The sequence below is a fragment of the Rhea americana genome, unplaced genomic scaffold, assembly GCF_003343005.1.
Source record: "Rhea americana isolate MKP2758 unplaced genomic scaffold, rheAme1 scaffold_52, whole genome shotgun sequence".
NCBI lineage: Eukaryota > Metazoa > Chordata > Aves > Rheiformes > Rheidae > Rhea > Rhea americana.
Genome location: NW_028186668.1, coordinates 610,969 through 637,624, shown reverse-complemented (window position 1 = coordinate 637,624; position 26,656 = coordinate 610,969). Strand labels below are relative to the sequence as shown.

Below are 26,656 nucleotides of genomic sequence, written 5' to 3'. Positions count from 1 at the left end.
ATCCAAAAAAATCAGCACATGACAAGCTAGAAACAAAGGAACCAGTGTTGTACTGCACATATGAAATTAGTAAAACTGCTTAATGTAGGATTCTTTGGTGTTTAATGCTATATCTTATGAGTGAAATGGTGAAATCATATTTTAGTGTTTGTAATTACTCCCTCARTATCTAATCAATGTATTTCAATGAATGAAAGCTATGGCACATTGAGATTAAGAGCAAGAAAGAGTTTAACAGAAAATTCATTCATTCAAGAAGTAAGAGCTTTATTTACATCAGTAAATATGGGTAGCTGAGCTGCAGCTCAAATAAATGTTAACAAAAAACATTTTTGCTAGTCAYATACCTGTATCATAAGCATTTGCTGTCATATTACATATTATTCCAAGCTTGATTGTGTCAGAGGCTATTACTAATGAAGTCAGCATTTCCAGTCCATCTTTCCTTCTTTGATAACTGTTTATCTACATGTTTGAAAGAGCATGAGCAAATCATGTTTTCTGTTTTATTTGGAGAAGGTAGTTTCTCCATTTTTCCTCTATATTGTCTGAAATCACTGTGAGGTGCTTCTTTTGGAGCCTAAATGCATTTGTCATAGATAGTTTTCATACTTGAAGGAAACTGGCCTTTACATGACTCATTCAAAGTTTATTTAATTTAGTTGTCATAAAGACTATGTAAATTTAGAATTTAGATTTCAGGTAAAAGCTGGTATATATATATGTATATATATAAAATACGCATACACTAGTGTTTTTTTATAACGCTAATGACAGTTTTTGTAAGAAGTAGCTCTTACATCCTAAAATTGATTAGTGATCTTTAATAGCGCCAAGCAGTGCTCTGCTTGGCTTAGGAATTTAATTTTGCTTTTGACTTACTTGGTTTATTTCTTTTTAGTTTTGATTTCAGAGAGTAGATACTTTCTGAAAACCAGACCCCATTGACTTATCTCCATGTAGAATCCCCAAATCTGAAGTACCCAGAATTCTTTCCTTATCTGTATCTTCTTCATTTTAAGTTTTGTGAGATGTGAAAATTCTGAATTGCTCATAATTTTGGCCACTTTATTACTTGTTGAATCTACTCCAGAGACTAATAGTTTCCTATTAAAGAGAAGTTCTTCTGGTCCTCAAATATAATAGCTTCACCATTATATTTGACATCACCATGAATGTTGATTCTTAGTGCTGTGGTGGTAAAAAGTAGCAGAAAGAATGCACATCAGGTGCATTCTTGCAATTAAACTGCATATACTAATACATACTAGGCTAGAAATCAAAATGCCGAAGTAATGTTCCTCATTCTTTCACTAAGGACATGTAACACTAAGGAGCAATGTGCAGTGCTGGTAGTAAAACATAATAACCTTGCTATGGCTACTTGTTCATTTACCCTGCTTAGATTTTGCTCTTGGAGAAGAGACCCTGTCTTACCATATATTGTATACATTGTCTAAGAAAGTAGGAGTCATGAGGACCTAAAGTAATATAAATAATAATATTTATTGCTAAAGGTGCTATTTTAGCAGAGTATGTATTTCACAGGGCTTGTACTGACCACTTACGTAGTTAAAAAAACATTCTTCTGGATATTTCAGAAGTGATTTGGCCTACATGATATTCGTATTTATCTGGTTTTCATTTTATATTCTATGAGAGAACAATATGTTTTTCTGTGACAGCATTTTGTATGATAAAATAATGAAAAAAAATTCCCCAGGTGGAAATGACAGGAGTGTCAAGAACACACAGCTACCCTGGGGAGAATGTAAAAGTCTTCTGTCTCAATTGACAGTTTTCTAACTTGCGGTTTCTTCAGAATTGCTAGAACACTTTTATTTCCAAAAYCAATGTTCTTTCTGAAAGGTATTGCTGAGATAGAAAAGATACTACTGTTACTCAGTAACTGACTACATCAGTGTAATGCCCTAGTACCTCTGTAGGTGCAGACAGTTTGTTAAAGGTTTGTTTACTGGTTTATCAAACTAGAACACCCTAAGTAACAGTGCTTTTCATCCAAGAAAAATATCTGTAACATTTTAGTCTATTGAAAACCAAATAAATGTGCAAAAGAAATCTTAGTGAATCAATTTACAGAGGGAAGAGCAAGTGTTCCTGTTGCTTGTCAGCCGTTCTGTTTTACCTGAATAATTTCATTTGAAATGCTCCTAATTTCTCACAGTATTCCCTTCTGCTGAGTTATTGTTTCTAATCAATTGTTACTGTGTTTTCCAACATCTGCCTCCTTCCTCCAATAGCAGTGCTGTTAAAAAAGTGGAGATAAACTATTTTATAGGCCTGTTGAGATTCTGCTGGAAGGCTTTCTCCTTTGCTCTTAATTATTCAGCTGGATTCGCTTCACTTGTTGAATTCACTCTGGAATTGCAGTTCCCAGTTTTCAGCAATTCATCACTGTATTTAGTATTTCTAATCTCTCTTGGTGTTGTTGAACCTCAGGTTCTAAAAGATCACCTTGTTCTGACCTCATGCAGAGCTTTGGATGTTAAAAGATGGTTTAATCTTTCTCATCATCATGCAGCAGTTGAATAAAGATCATGTTAATCTGTGAGCAGAATAGTGTATAATAGCCTATGTACTAGTATAATAGCCTACGGATTAGGAGAAGCTGAGAAGCTGAGTGAAAGCTCTTCAATGCACTTTTCTTTAAACTTCCCTTAAATTGACTTGTCAGACAGATACAAATTTATTGCCATCTCTTCAAAAACAGCTGAAAGTATAATCCAAGACCACAAAACAAGGAATTGTAATGCCGGCAGTGTTTTACTCTCTGAAATGTTCCACTGATTTTAATTAGTGGAGAGTCAAGTTGTGTAGAAGAGGATTCTGCCCCTACCATTTCTTTGTTTTTCTTCCCTTGTGTGAAGATATGGAGCAGAGAGAAAATCTGTGCATCTTATGTCTTGATTCAGTAGAGCATAAAAGTTAAATTGTTGGAGATCAGCCTACAAGACAGTAGCATCTCATATGATAACTAACAATACATAATAACATATTAACAAATTAATGGATTTTATGTGGTTATGCTGAGTTGCAGCAAACCATCCTGGTGGGAGATAATCTAAATTTCACAGATCAGCCTCTCAGCTGATGTAAATGGCAAATCGTTGGATTTATGCTCTAAATTAGACTTGAAGATCTCATCACATCAGTGGAGAATGAAGGAGAATTGTATACAGCTATTTAAAAAGGAGTTGCAGTCTGTGTCCTGATTTAATGTACTGTGTGAAAAAAAATGGTTATGACCTTAGTTTGTGAAACTGTCCCATAGGGGAGATGATGAATCAATTTTGTCTAATAAGACATTTTAGGAAGTATGTGTGGTTATGAAATGACACAGGAAAACCTTTTTTTTTTCTTCTTCTTTTTTTCTTTTTTTTTTTTTCTTTCCCCTGTTAGTCTTTGACAGAAAGTCAGGTTTGGAGTAAAACTGCATGGGAAGCACAGAATACAGGTTATGGCAGCAATAGTTTTGCAAGTGGCCTCTGTTCAGCATCTGTAAAGACTAATCTCTGATGAAGCAGACTTTCAGCATAAAATTATAGTAAACTTATTTGGTTACCCTTTAGGATACTTCATCAATATTTATTGAAAGCTCTGTGATTTGGGTCAGCTTTTCTAGTTCTGTCCCTCTTGCAGGAATATATTTTTAGGCATTTATATTAGTCATTTTACACGAGTCTGAATTTTGAAACAAATTAAAATGCTCACCTATCAGAATAACATAGGTTGCTTATATTTACTGGTAATACAGAATGCTTTTTGTAATTCTGATTAAGTTACCATATCTACATATCCATTAAAATTTGTCTAGTTTTTTTCCTTCTTTGTGCTTTTCAAGTTAAAGCAAAACACTTGCAAATCTGAAATGTTAGATAATATCCTGAAAAAAATCAAATGAGTAAATATGCACAAGCTTTGGACTTCCCCATTCAGCCGAACATTTAATAATGACTTGGAAGACAAAAAATAAATAGCAGAAAAGTATTTCTTTTCCAACTTAAACTAATTAGAAGTATACAACTAGAAGACCAATGTCRTAATTTCTGTATTTTATATTTCAATGTTCCCTTTTATTTTCTGTTTCATCAAGGTTATTTTTACAGGCCAGATTTTGTCATGATTTTTTGTAAGATGTTAATGTCTTTAAATTTGAGCTGCTCTCCTATTACTACTTTTACAAATGCTTATCATTTTAAAGTAGGTTAAGCGTACTACTAACTTATCAGCTGTAAATGTGAACCAAGGTGAATGATGCTAGTTTAAATTACACTGTAACCTGTCCAAGATTCTTCAGACTACGAGAACAGTGGAAAGGAGAATTACTTAAATAAGAGTCAGTATTGTTACATTTGCGATAGTATCTATGAGTTGATTAATTCTGCTGACCAATATAACCTTTTGGAGTTTAAACACTGCTTTTCATTTTTTTTAAAAAAAAGGTATATATGGATCAGCTGGTCCTTGGCTAATTGGTACAGAGACTATTTTGCAGGATTCCTCAGAGTCCAGCTGTCCTTCAGGTCTCCAGGAAGCTTCATGAACTGCTTGTATCAATCTGGTGCATTAGATAATCTGATTTTGTGCTTAATTGTCTTTGTAAAGAGAATGATTTTGGCATTTCCCCCCATTGCTTAATCTAACTTCTCTTTTCTGCTGTTCTAACCCAGTGTTTTATACCCAATAAGAATGGTAAACACATAATTACTTTCCTCTCTGTATCAAATTTTAAGCCTTGGGGACATGTTATAGTAGCTCTCCATAGTTTATTAGACAGCTTTAATTCCTTTAATTCTTTTCCTCGTGCCTCATAACTTCTGGAATTCTCTTTCTTCTTCTTGTATCAGAGGAACTCAGAAGAGAATTTTGTAGAATCATAGAATAATGTAGATTGCAGTGGACCTTAGGAGGACATCTGGTCCAAATTCATACTGAAGGCAGGTCCATTTAGAGCTTGTTGCTCAGAGCCTTGTTGGTAGATACACTTTTTCTTAACTTTATTCCCCACATTAATTCATAAATTCCTTGAAGTTGTGGTTCAGAGAATCAAATTCTGTAGTTGAATGAAGCCTGAAAAACATGCAGCAATGTAAAAGGATAATTTTAGTGTCTTACATATCACAATCCTGTATATACATTACAGTATTTTGCACATTTTTATTGTAATCTGCTGAAGTTTCACAAAAAACATTTAGGTTAGCTCCAGCAGCATTCTCTGCCTGATATCTACAGAATCTCTTCTGTGCAGTTTAATTTCAGATTACAAATATGGGAAAAACTGTGGTCTTTGGAATCGTGGATGAGATTGAAAATAATGATAGTGCTTTTCACCTGGTAGAGACTTTATTAAGGAAGAGGAACTGTGAGTTAATGCTAAGTAGTTCCTTAAAGATCTGAAATGTTGCTATTTGACTATTCCACATTCCCTGTATTCTAGCAGAAAAAATAGAGTTGGATGCAGAATATACCATCTGATTTATGAACTGAGTTTTCTCTCTGTTTTATTTTTGTTTCATTTTTAATCCAGGTAAAAATCACTATAGTTAAATGTTTATTTGTCTGAGTGAATTTTAGGAGACATAACAAAATGTTAATGTTGTTTTTCTTTTTAACTTACAGGAGTATTAAACAGTAGTGTATGAATGCACTTAAAGTTATGTAGCTGTAATAACTTCCTGAAAGGCAATGAAATGCAAACTTAGAATGGAACCAGATCAGCAGCACATCCATACTCCGAAGTTTGAGTTTGATGGAAACCATCAGACTCCAGTAGCACCTGATACATGCAGGTATTGTCATCCTTCACCTCAAGGTAATATATGGATGACAAGTGTTTTATCTGCAAAAATTTCAAGTGGTAGGTAATAAAAGAGATAAACAGTTACCACTATAGAACAAGTTTTCTTCGCTTCCCTGAGGTGAGCTTTTCTATATCATCTCATTCCTTCATTCCTTCATTCATTTTCTTTCTTTCTTTCTTTCTCTCTCTCTCTCTTTCTTTTTTAGTCTCGCTAAGGCACCTGTCCACATTTCAGACTTATGTATACTATTAGCTACCAAAACTACAGGTTCACCTTGGGAAGGTTGGAGGRAAATAACTATAATCATCACAATCTAAAATGAAGTCATATCGASAGCTAATTAGCTAGAACTATTCATCTACCTAGCATGATTATTGAGTACATACCAATTAAGTGCACAAGATATGAAAAGATGTCCTGAGAGTCCACAGGGATGGTGCCGTTGATGCTAAATGTTCCAGGGCCCAATTAATTGTTTGGTGGAGCCCACTGTGTCAGCGCAGCTTTTGCGAAGGTAACTCTGTCATGCAGGGGCTCTGTGGAGAACACATTCAGAAACCGTTAGGAGAAAGAGATTGTAAATCTTGGATTAGTAGCTAGTATTTATAAATGTTATGATAATGTAGCTATAGCTAATCATTTGTCTAGTACAAATTGGCAAGCACTTTGCTTTAGCCATCAAGTCCAGTTTCCTCACCTGCTAAGATTTTGAAATGTCACCTATTAGCTATGCCTTTCTTCCTCTTTTGCATGAGGCAGAGGAGCACAGCCTTGCAAGTTTGTTTCTGTGCCATGAAAAATGAATTTTCTGTTGTCTAAGGAGAACAAGTGAACACCTAAAAGGAATACTCTTCTGAGGCTTCAGTTTGGGGAGAAGTAAGAAGGGCTTATATAAAATACCTTTGCAGATTATTGCAATAAAGTGTTATTTTTTTACGAACTTTTTTTTAACAGAGAAATAAATAAGTTTTTCCAGTCCTTGCTGCTGACAGTTGGACAATATTAGCAAAGATGTTAATATGATTATTATTACTGGAGCGGGTTGTACATAGTAGAGGTAACAAAAATATTTTTTATGATCAGACTACTTTGGTAAAAATCTTCTCTTGGCTAGTGAATATATACTAGAGCTGAACTTTCAGCTCTGGTACATATTAAAAGCTAGCTGAAAATATTTTTTTGGATGTATTCAGATATAGTAAGGCAGGCTTACTTCTTGTCAGGGTAGTATGGAAAATCCATATTCACTAGAAGAAAGCTGCTGTTTTATTATCAAGCAGTATTTTGTTTCTATTTCACAGACTTTCCTTTTGTCCAAGAACATCTTTTAAGACCAAATGAAACTTAAAAAATAGTTATTTTAAATGAGAAAAATTACTGAACTCACAAAACATAGCATGAAATGCATGTATAAGGTAAATGCAGTAAAATTACATGGGCACAATAAGAAACAAATAGAATTCATCTGTAACTAGATATGCTAATCACAATAGACTGTGGCTATGAAATGATTTTCTGGATTTTTGTCATGAATTAAATTCTACTTTAACAAGGCTTGAGCCTTTGGAAAATTTCACAAGCAAGTATTCCCTTCAATGCTAATTTCCCAAATAACAAGCTGATATTGAAAGCACCACTTCTAGGGAAGAAATAAATAGCATGCAAATGAATGCTTTGCTGAATGTCTGTGTCCTTGGTGTCTTTCTAAAAGCTATTATCACAGCTATATCATGTGTTTTAAGCTGGCCTCAGGAAGCTTTCTTTATTATATTAAAATATATGTAAATTTATGAAATTTTTCCTTAATTCTCTGTTCAAAAGAAAAACTGAGTTCTGTATTCTAAAATATTTGTATTTCTGAGCTGTCTTTATCAGCTTGCTCAAGATTGCATGTGTGGTGTATATGTAGATAGGTATGCATCTGTCTTCAGGGAGCTAAATACAGACACTGTGATGAGTTTTTTGTTTTAAACAGAAAATGAATTTGCTGCCTTCCCATAGAGCCTTTAGATTAATGTGTTTACGGAAGGCTGAAACACATAAGGGGGTGGCTGAGGCAGAATTCCTTAACTTTGAATGACTGACTGAGATTTTCACATCAGCTACTTTAATTCTAAATGGAAAAGAGTTTTGTTTGGTGCTTTTTTTTCCTGAGAAAATTTCCAAACATATTTAATCATACAGGAGTAATGAGTGCATGAATTTGTATGATTACTTATACGTATTTATTTTGCCCCAGAGATGCACTTCTTTTGCTGTATACCTTCCTCTACCCCTCCATTCCTTGTTTAACATCCCTTTGGTCTGCACAATTCTGCTTCCTACCATGATCTCAAAATTCTCCATAACACTCAGCAGAAGTTTTAAACATCAAAGGCTGATGTTTAAATATCCATGTATCAGTTTCATCACAGTATGTCAGTGCATGGAAGGAACTCTAGTGTAGGTGGAACATGCAAACAAATACATGGTTGTTACAGGCTAGGCTGTATAGAATACAGGGTAAAGAAGGAAAAAAAAACAAAGTGAAGAGACATGATGATAGTTCTCAAACATATGGGGATGTAAGAAGTCTGAAGGACTTGAGGGGAGAGTTTGATCAGATGAGGATGTGATACAGTGAGGAATAGGAATGGGACTTTTGTCTCCTTGGAGTAAAAGTTCACTAGAACAAACCACCTGCAGTTTTTTTTGGGGGGGGGGAGGGGAGAGAGGAGGGAAGAAAAGAAAAGTAGCTCCACTCTGAAAATGCTATCTCTAAACTCTTCACTTTAGAAAACTCCTTCCTTTAATCTTCCTGATTGCTGAATACACTGCAACTCAGAATTTGTCTATGTCCAAGTCGTCGTTCCCACTCTGACCTCCCTTAAGCAGACAACTGGGCCTGAAAAAGCAGTTAATAAGATAATAGGGATCAAATGTTTAGGGATCAAATGTTTTAAGAATGCCCTTATCCTGCCATTCAGGAACTAATGTGAATTAATGCCACAGAGATCTGTACTACTTAGTGCCCAGGTAATATTTCTGCTACATGATGTCTGCAGATGTTGCTGACAGCTGAAGGATTATCACTTGTTAGTTCAATCAGCCTTCATCCTCAGACTAAGACATATTATCTCCTCTCTAAGAAGAACTGGATGTTCCATTTTCATTCAGTCTGAACTTAAGTCCTTGGTCTGAAGAGAGAGCAACTTTCTTTTCTTAATACCAGTATCCAGATAGCTTGCTATTAACTTAACAGTAGCTGAGTAGTGCTATTTTGAGATGGCAAAATATTGTGTACCCATGTCAACAGGAATAGTTCCAAAATATACCAAATACTTCAGAGGTAGTGAAACTGTAATACTCTTTGAAATAAAATTGAAAAATAATAACATCTACTGCTCTTTTCCAGGTAACTTAAAAGCAGATATGGGAGACTATTCCTTATTTATTTTATTGCTTCTGTAGGCATGAATATTTGAGGTCTTCTGAAATTAAAACTTTCTCCCTTTATGATGTTGTCTAGCCTTGTTTATAGATTTACATCTTGTCATATATTATATATATAATATACGTTACATGTGTTATAAATCAAAAATAACAACTTTAAAATTAATGTTTACTGACAAAATAATAACTGTTTTCCTCAGTTTTCTATACCAGCATTAATAGCCTGACTCAAATTCCATTAGCATCAATGGGAGTTCTTTCATGTTCTCCATTTCATAATTCAAGAGAAAGGGAAAGTGTCAATGAAATTCGTGAGCAGTAGTTCTGAAGCTGCTGCAAAGAAATAAATACTTCTCTCTTACACAAAGCATAAGGGCCTGTGGAATTCAGACCATAAGATATTTGTAAGAATAAATACCGACTGATTTTTTTTAAGAATAAGCATTTGATGATAACATAAAAATAAATATAGTTAAAATACACTCATTGTTTACCTTTTCTAGTTTTATACATCTCCAGCTAAAGTCAGTCATCAAGTAATTGGAATTAGAAAAATTGTTTTGAAGGAGATATCCCATAAATTACCACAAGTTATACGGGACATCCACAATTTTTCTAATATAACTTCTTTTAGTAGTCATGTATCAGATGAGAAGTCACTCTAAAAAAAAACAGAACTGTTCAAGTGCCAGAATTACCAGAGTCTAACAGAAATGATTTGTGCCTATTTCTCAGTGTAGTATTTTTTCCTACAACTTAGGGCACCACGTAAATTTATTGTTCTAATGGCAGACCAAATATGTCTCATTGAAATTTACAGAGTAATAGGTCCAATACAGTCTGTCTTTTTTTTTTTTTAATTCTTTCATTTTCCAAAAATCCTTTGTGACACTGAATGATTATTCCATCAGTTTACTCGTGATGCACGCATAGGTGTGGATTTGTGTCTGAACAAGATTTTATTTATATTAACAAAAAGAGGAGTGGACAGCATTTCAGTTTTCCTCCAGAGTTTTCTTGAGTGAACCATTAAAAAATGTGAAATTTACAACATTCCCAGCATTTATCTTAGTCTTCTTTAGTCCTGATGGTTCAAAATTGTTAGGTTTGGAAGGAAGAAAATTCCAGCTGATTAAGTAGTATTAAAAATTATTACTTGAGAGAAAAACAAAATCAGYTCTGATAAACTAGAGTTTGTATTCCTACTGTCCAACGAGCAGTCTACTTTGTTTTCATGAGTTCTGGTATTAGGGCTGTACTGTGCTAAGGAACAGTATAGTGACCTGTTATATTACTACTTATGTGGGATATATCTGATTCTAGTAAATATGGAAGTAAACATTTACTCCCTTTAGACTGAAGGAAGGCCTGTACTCAGTAGGTGTTTGAAGTACCAGGCTGTAGAAGATACATTTTTTTCATGAAAAATGATTAATATTTTTTAACTTTCAGAAACTTCTTCCTGGTATTGGTCAAACCAGATTAGGAGAAAAATACTGGAAGATCAGGATCAGATTGTTGTTTTTTCTGATAGGCCAAATGGGAACTTACTTCTGGTTCTTTTAATATAAAAGAAAAATTACTATGCAAGTGTGCTAGTGAATTAACGGTATRTTAAAAAGAGAATATAGGTATTCCATATCAACACATTCTTGATTAATATAGTTATATTAATGTTAATTTTAATTGCTTTCTGAAATGAAGCATTTTTATATTCATTTCCCTATCATTTTGCACATACTGTTTTAAAACATCATTTGTACCTTGCAGTTTCTTGGCAGCTAGTGTCATTAGGGATTGGAATTTTATTCTGCCTGAACGTTTTTTGAGAGAGGAGAAGGTGTTAGAGTATCTCTGGGAAGAAAAATCACTGAAATGTTGATGATAAATGGCATTTGCATTGATATGTCAGCAGATATGTAACACACACCAAGAAGAGAAAGGTACTACCTTGAAGTATGAATATTTTGTTCCTGGTCTTTGATGTACTTGTAAATTTGTTCCTGGAGAAGGTCAAATTTTAACAGATAATTAATAAGTGATGGCAGTGAATGAAACAGCACATCCGAGATTTCTTAAATATACAGAAAGAGAACGTTAGTGTTCCCTATTGGAATGATGATGATGAATATAGGACAGTGCAGAGTGAGGAAGGTAAATTCTATGTTAAATGTAATGTGCAAAGTTGTTCTAGCAGATTGATGAGGATGTAACTTGGTTTGCTGATATATTTGTTTTTGTTACACACTATCAAAGGGCAACTGCAGAAGAAAGTAATTCTCTCAACTGGAATTGTCTTGAATTTAACCCAAGAAAAAGCTGTGATCGAGGTACAGCTAACATACAGACAACTGGAAACAAGTTAAAATATCAAGTCACTGAACATATGACTTTGCGTTGGACAAGAAAGAATTTAAATACACTGAGAAATGTAGAACTTTGAGGAAAAGGTTTTATTTTCCAATTTTTTTTTTAGAGATCCATATATTTAATCTACACGAGGTAAATACTTATGTTTCTGAATGTGTGGTAAATTTTTAATCTACAAAAACTATTCCACAGAAATTTAAGAATATCAAATATTAGACATACATCACAATTTCAGCTATGGTTACTTGATTCATGTATATAGATTCTTCTTGTATGTCCCATTATACACAGCAAACTGCAGCTACTTTTAGAAACAGATATTTCATGGCTGGTATATTCATACAGGAACAGTTAATTCTGAATTTAAATACAGGTTTCTGGAAAATTGGATGGCTTTATCTTTGTGGCTGCTATTGCAAAAATCTAGCATCATTTCTTTTCCTCATTACTAGAATATATGTTGTCAGTTATAATGAAGAACAGTTTTGGTCTGGGAAAGAATGGAAATGTATGTGAAAATGTATGAGACTATGTAAGGCTTGCAGTGACATTTTCAGATGCAAAAAGTAGCAAAAGACTACAGGTGGGTAGTACCTGCATGTTAACTCTAGAAGATGCTAGTTAGTCATAAAATGTGACATCAGATTAGTTTGTAAACACTTTCTGAACTTTTGTTTTAYTTGTCTAGAAGTTGTACTGAACCAAATCTAAAAAATGAGTGTTTCATWCAGTCTTAAAAACAAAGCCTGTAGTGGTGGAAGTATGGATGTTTAGGGAAGATAGAGTCGTGATGGCTCTAGGAAAATGTGAGAGTAAGAGCATACTACCTCTTTGCAAAAGCAATACCTGTCGGTAAGAATAGCTTGATTAACAAGAAGTTATCTTGAGCTCAGAAACTATTTCTTGACAATGCATATGCTATGTATGTAAATATGCAAAAAAAGATATCTTGAAATCCCCCTATTTACATTCATTTGAGATCCAGAAAGATTTATGTCAGTGCATAAAAAGCATGCTAATAGTTTAAGGATACTTGTTTACATTCCTGTTCATGTCTGTTGATATTTTCTCATTTTTTTTTATTTGTACTTGTAAAATTCTGGTCGTCACTGTTACAGTCATCACTACTTTGTCACTTCTTTATTACAGACATTATATGTCTTAACATCTCTGGAGGGGGCTAGTGATTAACTTCTGTGAACAGTGATATTCCTCTGACTTAGCCAACAGAGATGTCARTAGTAAGGGTAGTTGGCATTCCCTATTACCACCTGATTTTGAGGCACTAATGGCCTTTTAAAGAAATTTGTAGAAACAATTGCTTGCTAGGATAATATAGCTTTGTTTCTGTGTCATGTAATATATTTAGATTCTAGCAAATAGCAAGAATATTACATTATAGGAGGAACAAAAYTGATAGAAAACAAAAATTATATTCTCTTTTAAGGGAGATAACTAAGAATTATCATCTGTGAGAATCRTAATGGAAACTCTATACAGAAGCAAAGTTTTTTTTACAAATCTAAATTTTACCCAACAACAACCACATGTGGCACATGCTGTGCACCACAGGAAAGGGATAAAGTGTCATGACAGATTGAAAACCAAAACGTGCCTTTAAGTATTAAATTCATTACTAGAGTAATGAATTCATTACTAGAGTAATATGGGGTATCAGTACCCCATAAATCCGTACTATGATCTTACTTTCATACTACATTCCAATATATTAAAGAAGTACTTTTAAGAAGGAAATTAAAAAGTAAAAACAATAATAAAATACGTAATTGTTTAACCTGGAACAGTACATTAACATGAGTTGTTAAGACGCTCACAGAAATATGAAGGTGAAATTATTTTGAAAAAAATGTTCTCTGCAGTTCTTGGTAATGTGTAGTAGTGTATTCCTTTCAGTTTCTTCAAGATGAAACAACTTTTTTCACCTGAAATAGAAGTCATTGGATAGTAGCTATCTGTTTTCTTTCCACATTCACATAAATGCTCAGCAAATTAGCACCTCAGAAACATCAAAACCAGAAACAAGTAAGAGATTTTTGAGAAGATGGGATAAAAGAAAGCTGGTAAATTAAATAACTCTCTTTAACATCTCCACATAATATTTTTTCCTAATSAAACTCTGTAACTAAGTAATTTGAGTCCCTGAAATAAATTTTTCCCTTATTAAATTTGCACAGCTCAAAAACCCTACGTCAGAAAATCACACATTTATTTTAATCTTCATGAAATTATTTAGAAAAAAACAAGTAATTTAGAGAATCCCGCGGGTACACTACAGACCTGTTTTTCCAAAGTTTAAAAGTGAATATACTGTGTTAACATCTTTCACAGTATAAACTGTGTTCACTGAAACACTGTCAAACAAACAAACAACAACCAATACCACAAGAGTCTGCGTTCTGTTACATTCATAGCTCTCTGCTCCGGTGAGCCATTTCAGTCGCTCCTGTTAATATCAGTAGGAGTTACAAACATGGATATAGAACATAATATGGAATTGGTCATAGCTTTAGAGGCCAATTCTTTGGAGACTAGCTGTTCTTTCACATTTTGAAAAAACTATAGTAATTTTTGTTTTGGCATTCCTATTTAATAAGAGAAAATATGTATTTTCCTTTTTGAAATCTCCATTGCACTAGATATCTTATATAATTTTTTTTTTTATCTCTGCTGTGCAGATGGAAGGGGAAAAGCTGAGTTTGACTCTGTCTTCATACATGTTAAAAATACCCCTCCAAAAAAAAAAAAAAAAGCCCCAGGAATGAAGGTCAAGAGCATCTGTAAAAATGGAAACTGCATTTTTACTTCGTAGTTGTCATAAATGTGCAATATTTTTCAGTAAAGGCCTTTATTTCTTCAGTGAAGTTCCAGATCCTAAACTGTAGCATCTCTTTGTGTTCTCAGGGTATATGCACTAATTATTTTTCTGACTTCTTTGATGTTTTCAGTGCCCTAAGCAAACATTCTGTTGTATGAAAGCTAGTTTTACTTCTCTACATAATGAAAGTTATGCTACTGGTGCCAGTTCTAAGACTACTTTTTGTATATTTAAGGTTTAATGGGTATGTGACAGACTCTGATCCACCCAGTTTTTAAGATTCTGTTCATTTTATGTGCAGCTGAACAGTAGAGCGTAGCATTGTTTCCGTTGTCTAAGTAAWCTATAAGTTAGTAAGGCCTGCCAGAGACTAGTACCATGAATCAAACCACTTGTGCTGCTGTGTACACAAAGCATGATTTTCAAAAGTATGTAATACTGGCATAATACTTCCTTACTGAAATGTAGAAATAACATAGTCATTTCAGTGAGAGCAGAAGGTGCAATTTTTATAACCAATTGTAATGCACAGAGACTAACAATAAAATGCCGGACCTTGGTGCACTAAAACTGAAACTAAACAATATGCTTCTCCCAGTAGTGATATAATGTAGTCAGGGCTTCTTCTAGTAACAGGGAATCATAAAGGCACTTGGATCCCTACTCAAATTAATGGGCCTGCTGCAAGGAACCATGAATGTAAATTATTACCACAATTACAGATTTGTTTAAGTTAAGTTTTTGGTGATAATCATTTTGAGGAGATGCTGAAAACTGGACACCAGTCAATTTTATAAATGTCTAGAGATCATGAAATAGTTTTATGCACTGCTTAGTGACAAATGACATCAGAGGCATAAAAAAAAGCATGTACTGCAAGAACAGGATGCTGTGAAGTTAAGTAGAACTGACACAGGCATTAATTATTTGACCATACCCATTAAAGACAGACTTTTGACTAGGATACAAAAAAGGCAAGCAGAAACATTGCCTAAATCTTGAGGAACTGAGAGATTCTAAGAGGTTCATTTCATGCCTGTGGGCTTCAGATCAGTCATCTCTAAAAGAGAGAGAGAATGAAATTGTTCTTATGCACAATGAGACTTGGAGATGTAAAAATTAAAAGCTCTGTACTAAGAACATAGTATGGCTTTACCTACTTAGTGAGGAATAAAGACAACGTAGTATATAACCACTTATCTTACATTAATATCTAGTGATCAGTGTACATCAATAAATAATACTGCAAATGGCCACTGTATGCTCTAAAGCACAATATGTTCACACTCTGAAACAATCATCCTGGCTGTAGAGCAATACCAGACAAAGAAGAATCTTGTTTTGTTTTCAATTTAAAAAAATAATCTTTTTTCCCAAAAATGTGTTAACCATAAAGGCCAAATTAATCTATTTGAAAGTAATAGTTTAATAAGCTCTAGATRTTTATCCCTGGGACCTGCAAAAAGTCTATTTGTGTACTTATGAYGTACTTTCAGAAGATTTTGGTCAGCATGTTTTGCAAACAAGATAACTGTCTAGATGCRTAAAACCTGTAATACTGCTTTCTTAAAAAACAGATAGTTTCTATGCYTGTCATATTGTTCACTCAAGTAAAAGATGACTGAAATGAAAATCTGCTGTGGTGAAGACAGTTCAGATGAAAATGTAAGCAGCAGTAAAGTATTTCTCTTACACATAGCTTTAAACACATACTACACTGAAAATAGAATTCAGAATCTCTTTTTCCTAAATTATATATTGTTCTTCAAAAACAATAAAACAGTTATGTACACAAACATTTATTGTGCTGTTTTAGGATTCTATTTTCTGGGTTTTTTTGTCATCTACTTGAGTCCTCCTTTGGTGAGCTTTAGTACACCTGAAGTTATTTCAGATGTGATTGCATATGCACCTGCATGCTTTTTCCATTATCCAGTCTCCCCAAAAGTAGTAGAGAAGGACTGGACTTCAAATGAGCAAATCTTGCAAGAACAGATGTTTGTATGCTATAGTGCTATACTGTGAAGTTAATACTGTTTCAGTTCTGTTTTTCCTGGCTGATTGTGATCCAATTATTTTTTTCTGTCTGAGAAAACCTATTCACCAGATGGGGGCAATTGCAATTCTGTATTTTCTTCCTCTGTTTAACATGGGTGTGGAATAGCTGTTTCTCAATTTGTGGACACTGCTATGGATAATACAGTTATCTCCTGGGCTAACGATTCTCTCTGAGAATTCCATCAAAAGGTGTGACATTGCCCAGAGCAGTATATTTCATTAAAAAGTATTTTATAGCTCAGACCAAAGGAAGCAAGTCTGCAGCAAATCTGAGGATGCTTTTACTACATAGACACAGTGAACATTTCAGTAACATCAGCTAGACTCTAATTTTACAGTGCATCCCATTCAGAATTGTTTTATATGTGTTTTTTACTACTGCAAAGTTATTGCAGCATTTCTTTGAAATTACATACTATCTGCATAAACATCAAAGGAAATCAGCATGATTGCTATTTTTCTTAAAAAAACCCTTCTATTTATTGATTTAGTATTGTAACATCAATTCTTTATACCTATCTGCACTTACAGTGTTTATCATGAAGCGTGAGGTACKCTGAATTTTCTTGTGCTTTCTTAGAAGCTCATAGCCCATGTTTGGGAGTACGGTTGGCGTTCCTCGTGGTTGGAGAGACAGGCTGGCTTTGCAATAGTAGTGYTACATGGGGCCCTGGCATTCTCTGGTGAAGCTTGCAGGCCAATGCAAGGATGCCTAAATGGGAGAGGGGACCTGGTGCCCCTCTACTTGAATGAGTGTGCCTGCTCACAAATCTGGAGACAATAATTTATTCAAAATACGTAGTAGCTGAAAGAGGAGAAAAGAAAAAAAAGAGAGAATAACAAAACTAACCATTTAATGGATTGAATTAACTGATTCTTATAGTATTCTGTCTTTTAGTTCTTGCTGCTCTTGTTTTGCTACAAATGATGTAATTGCTGTAGAATATTTTGAAAGGTTTTAAGTTTTTTTTGTTGTTTTTTTTTTTCCTTCCTGGTCATTTCATATCAGTTCTAGTTCACTTACTAGTCTCCAGTACAGATTTTGATCTCATAGTAATGGTTTCTTGTACTTTCTATAGAGACAGAAGTACACATCTTAGATAAAATACAAATATACGGAATTTAATTACTACATAAGCAGTTTCATTGCAAATCTAGTCTAACTCTAGTGAGACTCTAATATTTAAGCCCCAAGGAACTGAACAGTGGTGTACTATGTTTCCTTGTATACTTGGTAAAGAAAGGGCACACACTTTTTATATTACCAAAATTTGGGGGGGGGGGGGAGGAATAAGGGAAAGAATCTTCCAAAACAGTTTTTCCAATGACAAGAGAAAGACGTAAAAAGTAAAAACACTAGCTTCTGTTTGAGAATAGGTTAGAGGCAAAGGCTTCTGAGCATCAAGTTGAAAAATACGAAAAAAGAAGGAAAATAGGGAGAACAGATTCTGGCTGAGAGCTGTGTCTGACTGTGGCAGCCAGGARTTATGAGAATGTATGTCTTTTTATAATAAATATCTTAATACTTGTTCTTGTTGAAATAAAACTAAAACAAAATGTAAAATATTTTATCTATTATGAAATGTAAGGACTTTTCACAACAGAAATAATCCGTTACAATCCATTATAAATGATGCATATCATTTGTTAATATGTAATAGACATATAATAGCTAAACTCATCTTGTGACTCTTCCCTTAATTCAAAGTAAATCTTCAGCTGTGAGTTGTTTTCAGCCAGCTGAACTCCTTTCTCCCCACTGCACCCATACCCATATGTGCAGGAGCTTTGATGTCCATCACATCTTTTCAAGTCTTTGCTTCTTCAGTGAACCAAAGCTGTATCAGCTCAGACAGAACGGCAGGAGATCTCTATAGCAGTGCTTCTCTTAATGCAGGGGAGCTGAGAGGAGAAAACCCCACCTATCCTTTTAGATCCTGATTTACTGAAATCATCTGCACTGCCTTACTAAGGAAGGGACCTGTAATGGGATGTCTTAATAGCAAAAAAGGAACTCTGAAAGTAGTCTTTCCTTTCTTCTTAATTATTTTATAAGAGTTCTTCCGTACCTGTTTTAAGCCGTTTGGGTTTTGAGGGGTATTAGGGAGAAGGAATATGTTTTTTTTCCTGTTTGAATTAAAATGACTCTGCAATTTTGAAAAGTACAGAAGGTGGTCTAGAAATTAAGTTGAAAGAGTTTTCCTGWTTCAAATATAAAACTGGTGAGAGCTAGGCAAGGGAGAAAGTGTCTGAATGTTGGTGCAAAAAAGAGAGTTGGCAGCTTGAGGAGAGAAGGTGGGACCTTGCAGTCTTCTCCCTTCATCCTCCGTGAGTTTAGTTACTTGTGATCCATAGCCAAACTGTGATATGCCTGCTGTGTAACCTTTGGTGTACTGCTGAGGAAGTTACCATGTTTGGGGGGGGTTGTGAGAAGGACTGGAGAGCCACGTAAGATAAGAAAGGTAAAGTTAGAGAGGTAGGTTTTTTAGTAGCTCAAGGATTTGAGGGGAAAAAAAMCCACCAAATGTAATGTTTAAAAAATAATAAAGGCAAAAAATGAGTGTGGTAATGGGGGCACAACGAGTTATGGTAAAGATGATAACTCATAAACATTAAGAATTCCTTCCAGAAAGTGGCAGAGGTTGATCTTTTTTCTCCTGAATGATGCCTGCTACTTTGTGTGTCTTCTCAAGGGTGGAGCATACTCATACTTAGCCTAGTAGCTTATTAAATAATAGCTATCTTTTCGTTATTAGCCAATGAAAAACTTCTTTATACTTTTAATTTCTATGTACCAATCTTGCAGAGTATCTTTGCAGAAGGCCTAAGGTGCCTGAAAGAGTTGACAGAGAGAGGGAAGGTTACAGTCTATTTGAACAAAGAAATAGAATTGAAAATTTTATATGAGGATAGCAGAGAGMGAGAGATTGTGTTCTGAGAAGTGTGAGGAGTGAGACTGTATGTTGAAGAAGGAGCATATGCCTGAATTAAGGAGATGTGGTTGGAAACAAAGTAGTGAACAGGAGACAGAGGAACCTGTAACCAGTAGAGCATGCTGTGCTCTGGAGTCTAAAATTTAAAACTAGTGTTCCCAGGTTTCAGCAGTACTTTCTTCTCTACAAATGTCTGTGAATCTCTCTGGCAAAGTGACTCAGTTTCTTCTAGTTAATGTACATGCATATGACCAGTAGATATCATTATCAGAACTCAGGTTCTTCTGTTGGACTTCCTTGCCAATAATTCTTGTTGTTTATTATTTGTCAAAAATAAATTTTATGTTAATTATATGCAGTTATTTCAAAATAATCTCCAGTTTATATGTACGTAGCCACTTTAATCTGTTTAACTACATTAAATATAAATTAGTGCAACAGCTTTTGATTTTAAAATCAGTTTAAATTTTGATTTTAGCATATGTTTGGAAATACCTTCATAAATTTTTGTTTTGGACAGAAGGGAATGTATCTTATATTCAGATCCAAAACTTTATTGCTAGTCCAATTAAAATACTGCAAAAGTAATTACTAGTCCAATAGTCTAGTATGTCACCCCCCGCAACACACTAGTAATCCAAATAGTTCAATTAAAGCAAAAGGAGGAGAAGCAATCGTCCAGTTAAATCACTAATAGACAGACCCTTTTACCTTTTAGCTGTCCTGCATATCCAAGCTGCTTTTGCGCTCTTCTGGTCATGCATGTTTTCCTGGATACTGCCTGTCTTCCTTAGGCAAGCGCAGAGGAGTGATGGTTACTGCAAGTTGTGAKCATCCCAAACTGTCACCAGAAGCATGTTGGTTTCCTCCTGTTGTGGTCTTCCTCAGGTTTTGGGTTGGTTTGGGGCTATTTTTGTATTACTTATTGTATGCTACTTTCCCACTGGTCCCTAGTTCTATACAACAGCTTCTGCATACCTGTGGCGATTTGCTGAGCTTTTTTCATACATTTATGGCCAAGTGTTAAAATGTGTGGTATGGCTAAGCATTAGATAACAAGAACTAAGTGAAAGAAGTCTGAGGATTAAGGGTARTGAACAAGGCCTATAGTTAAGCGGTAGCCACCTGACTATTTTGTTTTGCTGTTATGCTCTGGCCTCCTGATGATTGCCCTACTGTCAGTAGCAGGAACAGTACCATATTAACTGAGTGCTTAGCCTGCAATCTMTGTGTGCATTTTACAGCAATTAATATGTTGGTATATTCAATTACATGTATTTAAAGACTTGTGGTATTAAAGTTAATATAAATATATTAAAAAAACTCATTAATTGAAAAGTTTAAATTATAACTCTTGAAATCATGCTTTTGGAAAGTTTTGCCCTTWTATAATCTCTGCAGGGATATTGAAAGAAAATTCAGCACATAATTGGACTAATGGATAAAACATGTGTAAGTCTTAGCAAAACAAGGACACCTTGCTTGTTATTCTGCTTAATCAGTCATGCATTGCTGATAATGGCTAGTTAAAGATTGAAGAACTATCATAATCATCCTGAAGCCATACTGTTATTAAATATGTCAAGAAGTGAAACCTGCTGGGTTGATAGAGGTGACATTCCAGATATACTCTTCAGCTAATATTTTCAGTTTCTTCCTTCCCTAAACAGATAAAAAATCAGAGAAATAAAGACAGGAATAATGCTCAACAGCGAATGAAATTAAGCACTCTCTGCCTTCTAACGGTGGACAGATTCAGAATATTTATTCTGTATGTTATGAGTGTAAGCAAAAAAATCAGCAATAAATAGTGTTTTCAAAAGTCAGTCCAGTAATTAGAATAGAAAATGCATTTTCACAAGAAATTCATCAGTCTATACTTAATGAAAGTTGGGAGGTTGAAGATGGAGTTAAGTGGTGACTAGATACTACATTAGACTTTACTGGTTAAGTAGGTAAACTGTTGGCTTCCTAAGTTATTTTTTAAAAAGGGGTCGACTCTTACATGAGATTGCTTAGTGAAGCTAGCTGAAACAACTTACTGTAAAAAAAAAAAAAGAAAAAAAAAAAGCTTATTTCAGTAACAATTAAAAAGTTAATGTCACAAGTCGATATATAATCATCAGATGAGCTGGACTATTCTAGAAACTAAAGCCAATTGAAAAATGTTTTCAGTAACATTTCACATTCATAGTTAAACCTCTGATACAGAAGTCAGAGTTGTAGAGCTGTATTCTGATATTTGGCCTGTTTTTCTTATATTTTCAACATTTTCAATATATTTTCTTATATTTTAACACTAATTACTCATTTCAGTGTTATAAGTAATTATATTTCAGTTAGTGGTGTGTTTGTATTTCTTTTTAAATTAAGAGACTACTTAATGCAATTGCAACATTCCAACTTTCTGAATTAAATTGTCATAACAGGAAGAAATAACATGAATTTCAACTTATCTAAACTTTTTATTTGCATTACTACAACACATGAATTTCTCATTCCCTAGTGTGTACGTATTTTTGCAGTAGGCACTGGTGGAGGAGGTGGCTTCTCATTAAAATGAAATGCCTACAGATTTTATAGGGATCTGGGTTAAAATGACTTCCACAAAGTCACACAGGTTATGTCTGAATGAGTGAATAAAACAGTGTAAAGGGCTTGAGTCTGCATTGCACAGTGGTATCTTCTCTGTTGAGTTAGTCTGAAAGAGGAGCAGCTGGAGTAGTTCCAAATAGATTCAGTGTCTACTGTGGTCCAGCTAGCGTTTGCTCCTTTGCTGTCATTTGTTACTGCAGAGGTACAGCCTCTCAAAACATGTATTTGTACCCTATCTCATGAATCGCATTTACTCCAGTTGTGGAGTAAATTGTGGAATAAGCCACCTATTGTGGAGACGATTTCATAGAATGCAAGGAAAAGAAAGTGTGTTGTGCCCAGGGATATCAATCTCTCATTAATCTGGTAGGCACTGTCTTAATCAGGAATTAAAAGCTCTCTTCAGTACAACACATGCTGCAAATAGCTTTTGAAAGACGGCTTGACATTCTTCTACTTGAGCCAATTTGTACTGAGATGCAAGTATTAAAGAAGAAAATTATTTATTTAAACTTTTACTTTGCTTTTTCACTTTTCAGAAAAACTGGAATATAAACCAACTCACAAAGGAGTCTTAGTTATACAACAGAAATATTATGCAAAGTCTTCCCATGTGAATTTAAAATTCAGCATTAGAAATTAAAAARTGTAAATGAAAGTGTTATATTTTAAATAATATAAGAAATACCAGGAAGCAGGAAAATAGATACTTCTCTTAATTTCTCTTGTTTCTTGTTTTTGCCATACAACTGCAGTATATAATATTTAAACATTAACATTGCTAACACTTTAAAATCATTTTATCAAAAAGGAACCAGCAGCAAGAGAAAAACAATTTCGATCACCTGACAAATTAGAATACTAGCATACCAGTATTACAATACTACCCAATATTCCTGTTTCTAGRAATAAATCCACTTCAGATCACATTTTGTCTTTCTGAATATAGGAAGTTTGAGTGTCTGGCATTTAACAGTGAATGCATTATTTATTTGTTAATCGTATCCACTAATCCTGTGAACTTGTTTGGATATGAGCATGTAACCAGAATTTGGCTCATCGCAACTGAAAAAGGAAGGTGCAAGGCTGTTATGCTTCTAAAGGCAAAGCCAGGCAAATAGAACTATTCTCTGCTTCTTTCATTAGTTTTTATTTTTCATAAATAGAAAAGATAAGTCCACAGGAGTGGCCTGGTTTAATTTGGCTGTTCAGACAGATCTTTTTATAGCTCTGATAAGCATATGTGCATGAAAGTTAGACTGGTTTATATCAGCTGAGGATCTTAACTTTACTAGACCTTTTCCCCAAAAAACATACAAAACAATTTAGATTATGTGCAACATCATAATTGCAGAGATTTAACAGAGAGAAGATGAAAAACATCACCAAGCCCCRCGTGCCTCTTCCTTTTATGAATAGCAAGCCAGTTCATCTTAATTGCAAGACAAAGACCTCCCAAAAAAGGTAGAAGGGAGAGAGTGAGAAAATAGCAGGAGTTTTCTGTCTTCTGATTTAAGTCAGGAAAAAGTGGATTGAAGTTTGAACCTCCTTCAGAAGTGTTACTTTATTCTGTACTCCAATCCTAAGTGGTTTCTAAACTGAGAATTGAAAGTCCGGAAACTGATCCTTTGTGTTGCATTAATTAAAATTAATAACTGTCATTCTGTTTGTGCTTTACTCAAATTCTGCATAGAAAGTTAGTAGTGTGCATAACATACTTGCAGATACTCAGGATAGTGTGATAAGAATAAGTCAGTACTTAAAATAAGAAGGTTTCCTTCTGATGTAATATCAGAATATAGTTACACAATAGCTTAGGCTGTTCATTTCAGTATTGTGCATCTCAAATACATTCTGTTCTTCTCAAAATGATTCTAAATATATATTAAAAAAAAATAAAAGCCTCTATCTAGGAAAAAAAAAAAAATCTTCCTGGAGAACACATGATAATTTTTAATCTAAATAAACAATTCTTTAGCTACAACAAGCACAGTGACTGAGTGGATGGTTTTTTAATATTAGTTGTCAATACATCAGGGTACTTAGTGACTTTTTCATACTTCTTTTTCAATGAATTATAAGTATTGTTCTGCTCAAGAAATTATATGATATGGTTACATATATTTTACAGTATAAAGTGTGTATTAGAAACAGTTAAGATGCTGGAAGTATCAGTCAAATTTCGTTATTTCCTTATAAATAATTTAAATGCAAAAGAATTAGGTGACTTTGTAACAACAAAAGGCAGAGAAAATGGCTGCRTTTTATGGAGTGGTAGACTAATCCTGGGCAAGCATCTGTCACTCCCACATTACACACACTTTCTTCTTGCCACTCTTTGGGAYCAGAGAAGATAAGTGATGTGACAAAAATATTATTGGTGCAAACTTAATCTTCAGTGTGGCTGTTTCAGGTCTAGTACTCAAGGTAGAGTTTCAAGCAGTTAATGCTCTAAGATAACTAGCTAAAGGACTGAAACCAAACAAAAGTAAAAGTGCTAAAATATTATTGATTTAGAAAAGTTTCCTAGGCTGGATATAGAATTCCAGAAATCTCAATTAAAAAATGAGCTACACTTGGATGGAAATGACCCAAAGCAAAATGGTTGTTTTGCCAAAAATAGCCCACAAGCATTTGTGGTAGAAATGTGAAGATTAACAACTTTGTACTAAGTGCTAATAGTAATATTATAGTTTATATTATGCACAATAACATTTGATGGAATGTAATGTATCATTTTATTTAATTTTATGTATGTATATTCTACAGCTACACTCCAATTCCGACAAAGGTGATGGATCAGTCAAATACATYCTTACTGGAGAAGGAGCAGGGACTATATTTATTATTGATGACACGACAGGAGACATCCATTCAACCAAAAGCCTAGATCGTGAGCAGAAGACACACTATGTGCTTCATGCGCAAGCTATTGATAGACGGACAAACAAGCCACTCGAGCCTGAATCTGAATTTATTATCAAAGTGCAGGATATCAACGACAATGCACCAAAATTTACAGATGGACCGTACATTGTTACTGTGCCAGAGATGTCTGAAATGGGTAAGGAAAAAATATTATTGTATTCGGTATTCTTTGTACTAGTGAAATTGTCTGCTTGACAAAGTCGTGACATATTATTGTACCACTGATAAGATTTAAAAGATAATGGAGTTGAGAAGAGATGGTAAGATGACATCAAATACAACCATGTTTGTTACTAGGGACATTTATATTAAGAAAACAGTACAGACACGTGCTGACTGTAGAGGACAGTCATTCCATATCGGTTTGATCATACCTGTAAGAATAAATGCCTGTGCCACTGAATTTTGATGGTTTGCTATCATTTGATCACTTTGAATGGTAATATTGATTCATAGGATTAGACTAGAAAAAAACAAAAGTGTTTTGTTTCAAACTTAGAAGTCAGATATGTTATTCTGTTAGCRTTATTTTGGATGGGAAGTTACCTTGCACAATTTTTTGAATGTAGATAGGTGGAATTCATTTTAAACTAGAAATCTTCATTTAATTCATCTTTTACCCAGATGTTGAACTAAGGTTGGTGTCACCTTGCATTACTATGCTGGGCTGATATACAAASCTATGTAATGAAGGAAGTTTCACTCTAAACTGCTCATGGAAGCAGCACAGTTTCACAGTACGCAAAGAAATAATTCTGAAGAGACCAAGCAAACCAAAACAACAACCCCGTTAGAGATCTACATTGTAGAAGTAGTACATTCTGTTATGTTTTCTCACATATACACATGAAATGTGACATACGAAATATTTGCAAACATGTTGTTATCATACCAATCTTGAGAAGACCAAAATATATTACATTTTATTCTTGAATCGTGGAGTTCAGAGCTGTGGCACTTTGGAAACAGAGACTGGATCATTGGCTTCTTCATTGACATAAGTGGAGTTACTCTTGTGTAGAGATGGAATGAAACAAAGATGAAATATTCTTTGTTATCTATCATGAAGAATCAGATTGTATTAAACAGACTCTCAGACTTACCAAATATCATATTTTAACAGGATATAAAACATTTTCTCCATCATCTTTCTTTTTCCTTGACTTCATTACTGCCTCTTCTTTATCTCACTACTACTTCCTTGACATGTAGGAACAGTTCCTTGTCTTTCTTCTCAAAATGTCCCGTATGTATGATGTTTTGAAAAATCTGTACCTGTCTACATCCTAATTGTCTTACATTCTTACCCCATTCTTTCTCTTTATTCTCATAGCTATTTCTAGGGCCTTACTCCTCCTGCAGTTCTCTCYTGTCTTCCTAAGTCTTCTCTCACTATGCTGTTTCAGGTGTCTCTTCCCATTTTCATTGCTTGAAATTATTTGCAAATTATGTTAGCTAGTTGTTTGTTACTCTCCAAATCTSTGAGTTCTTTTCCAGTCCTGGTGACTTAGTTGATCTCATCTTTTACTTCCCAAACTTATAAACATATAGGTTTCCATTGCATTCACACAGTAAAGCTAGTACACATAACACAACATGTGTTTCATGTAGAGTTCTGTTTTAGGTATCTAAGGATAGTACTGTGAATATCATTTCCAAGAGAGACTTCTGGAAGTACCAAA

General features: G+C 34.3%; 1 protein-coding gene across 1 annotated transcript in view; it reads left to right on the top strand.

Annotated features, from left to right (window-relative positions):
- The window catches only part of LOC146588353 (cadherin-18-like), a 170,922-nt gene that overhangs the window by 10,993 nt on the left and 133,273 nt on the right, over nucleotides 1–26,656 (top strand). The window contains 1 exon segment of the mRNA XM_085318113.1: nucleotides 24,816–25,110. Within this exon segment, the coding sequence (XP_085174239.1) occupies nucleotides 24,816–25,110 (295 nt within the window).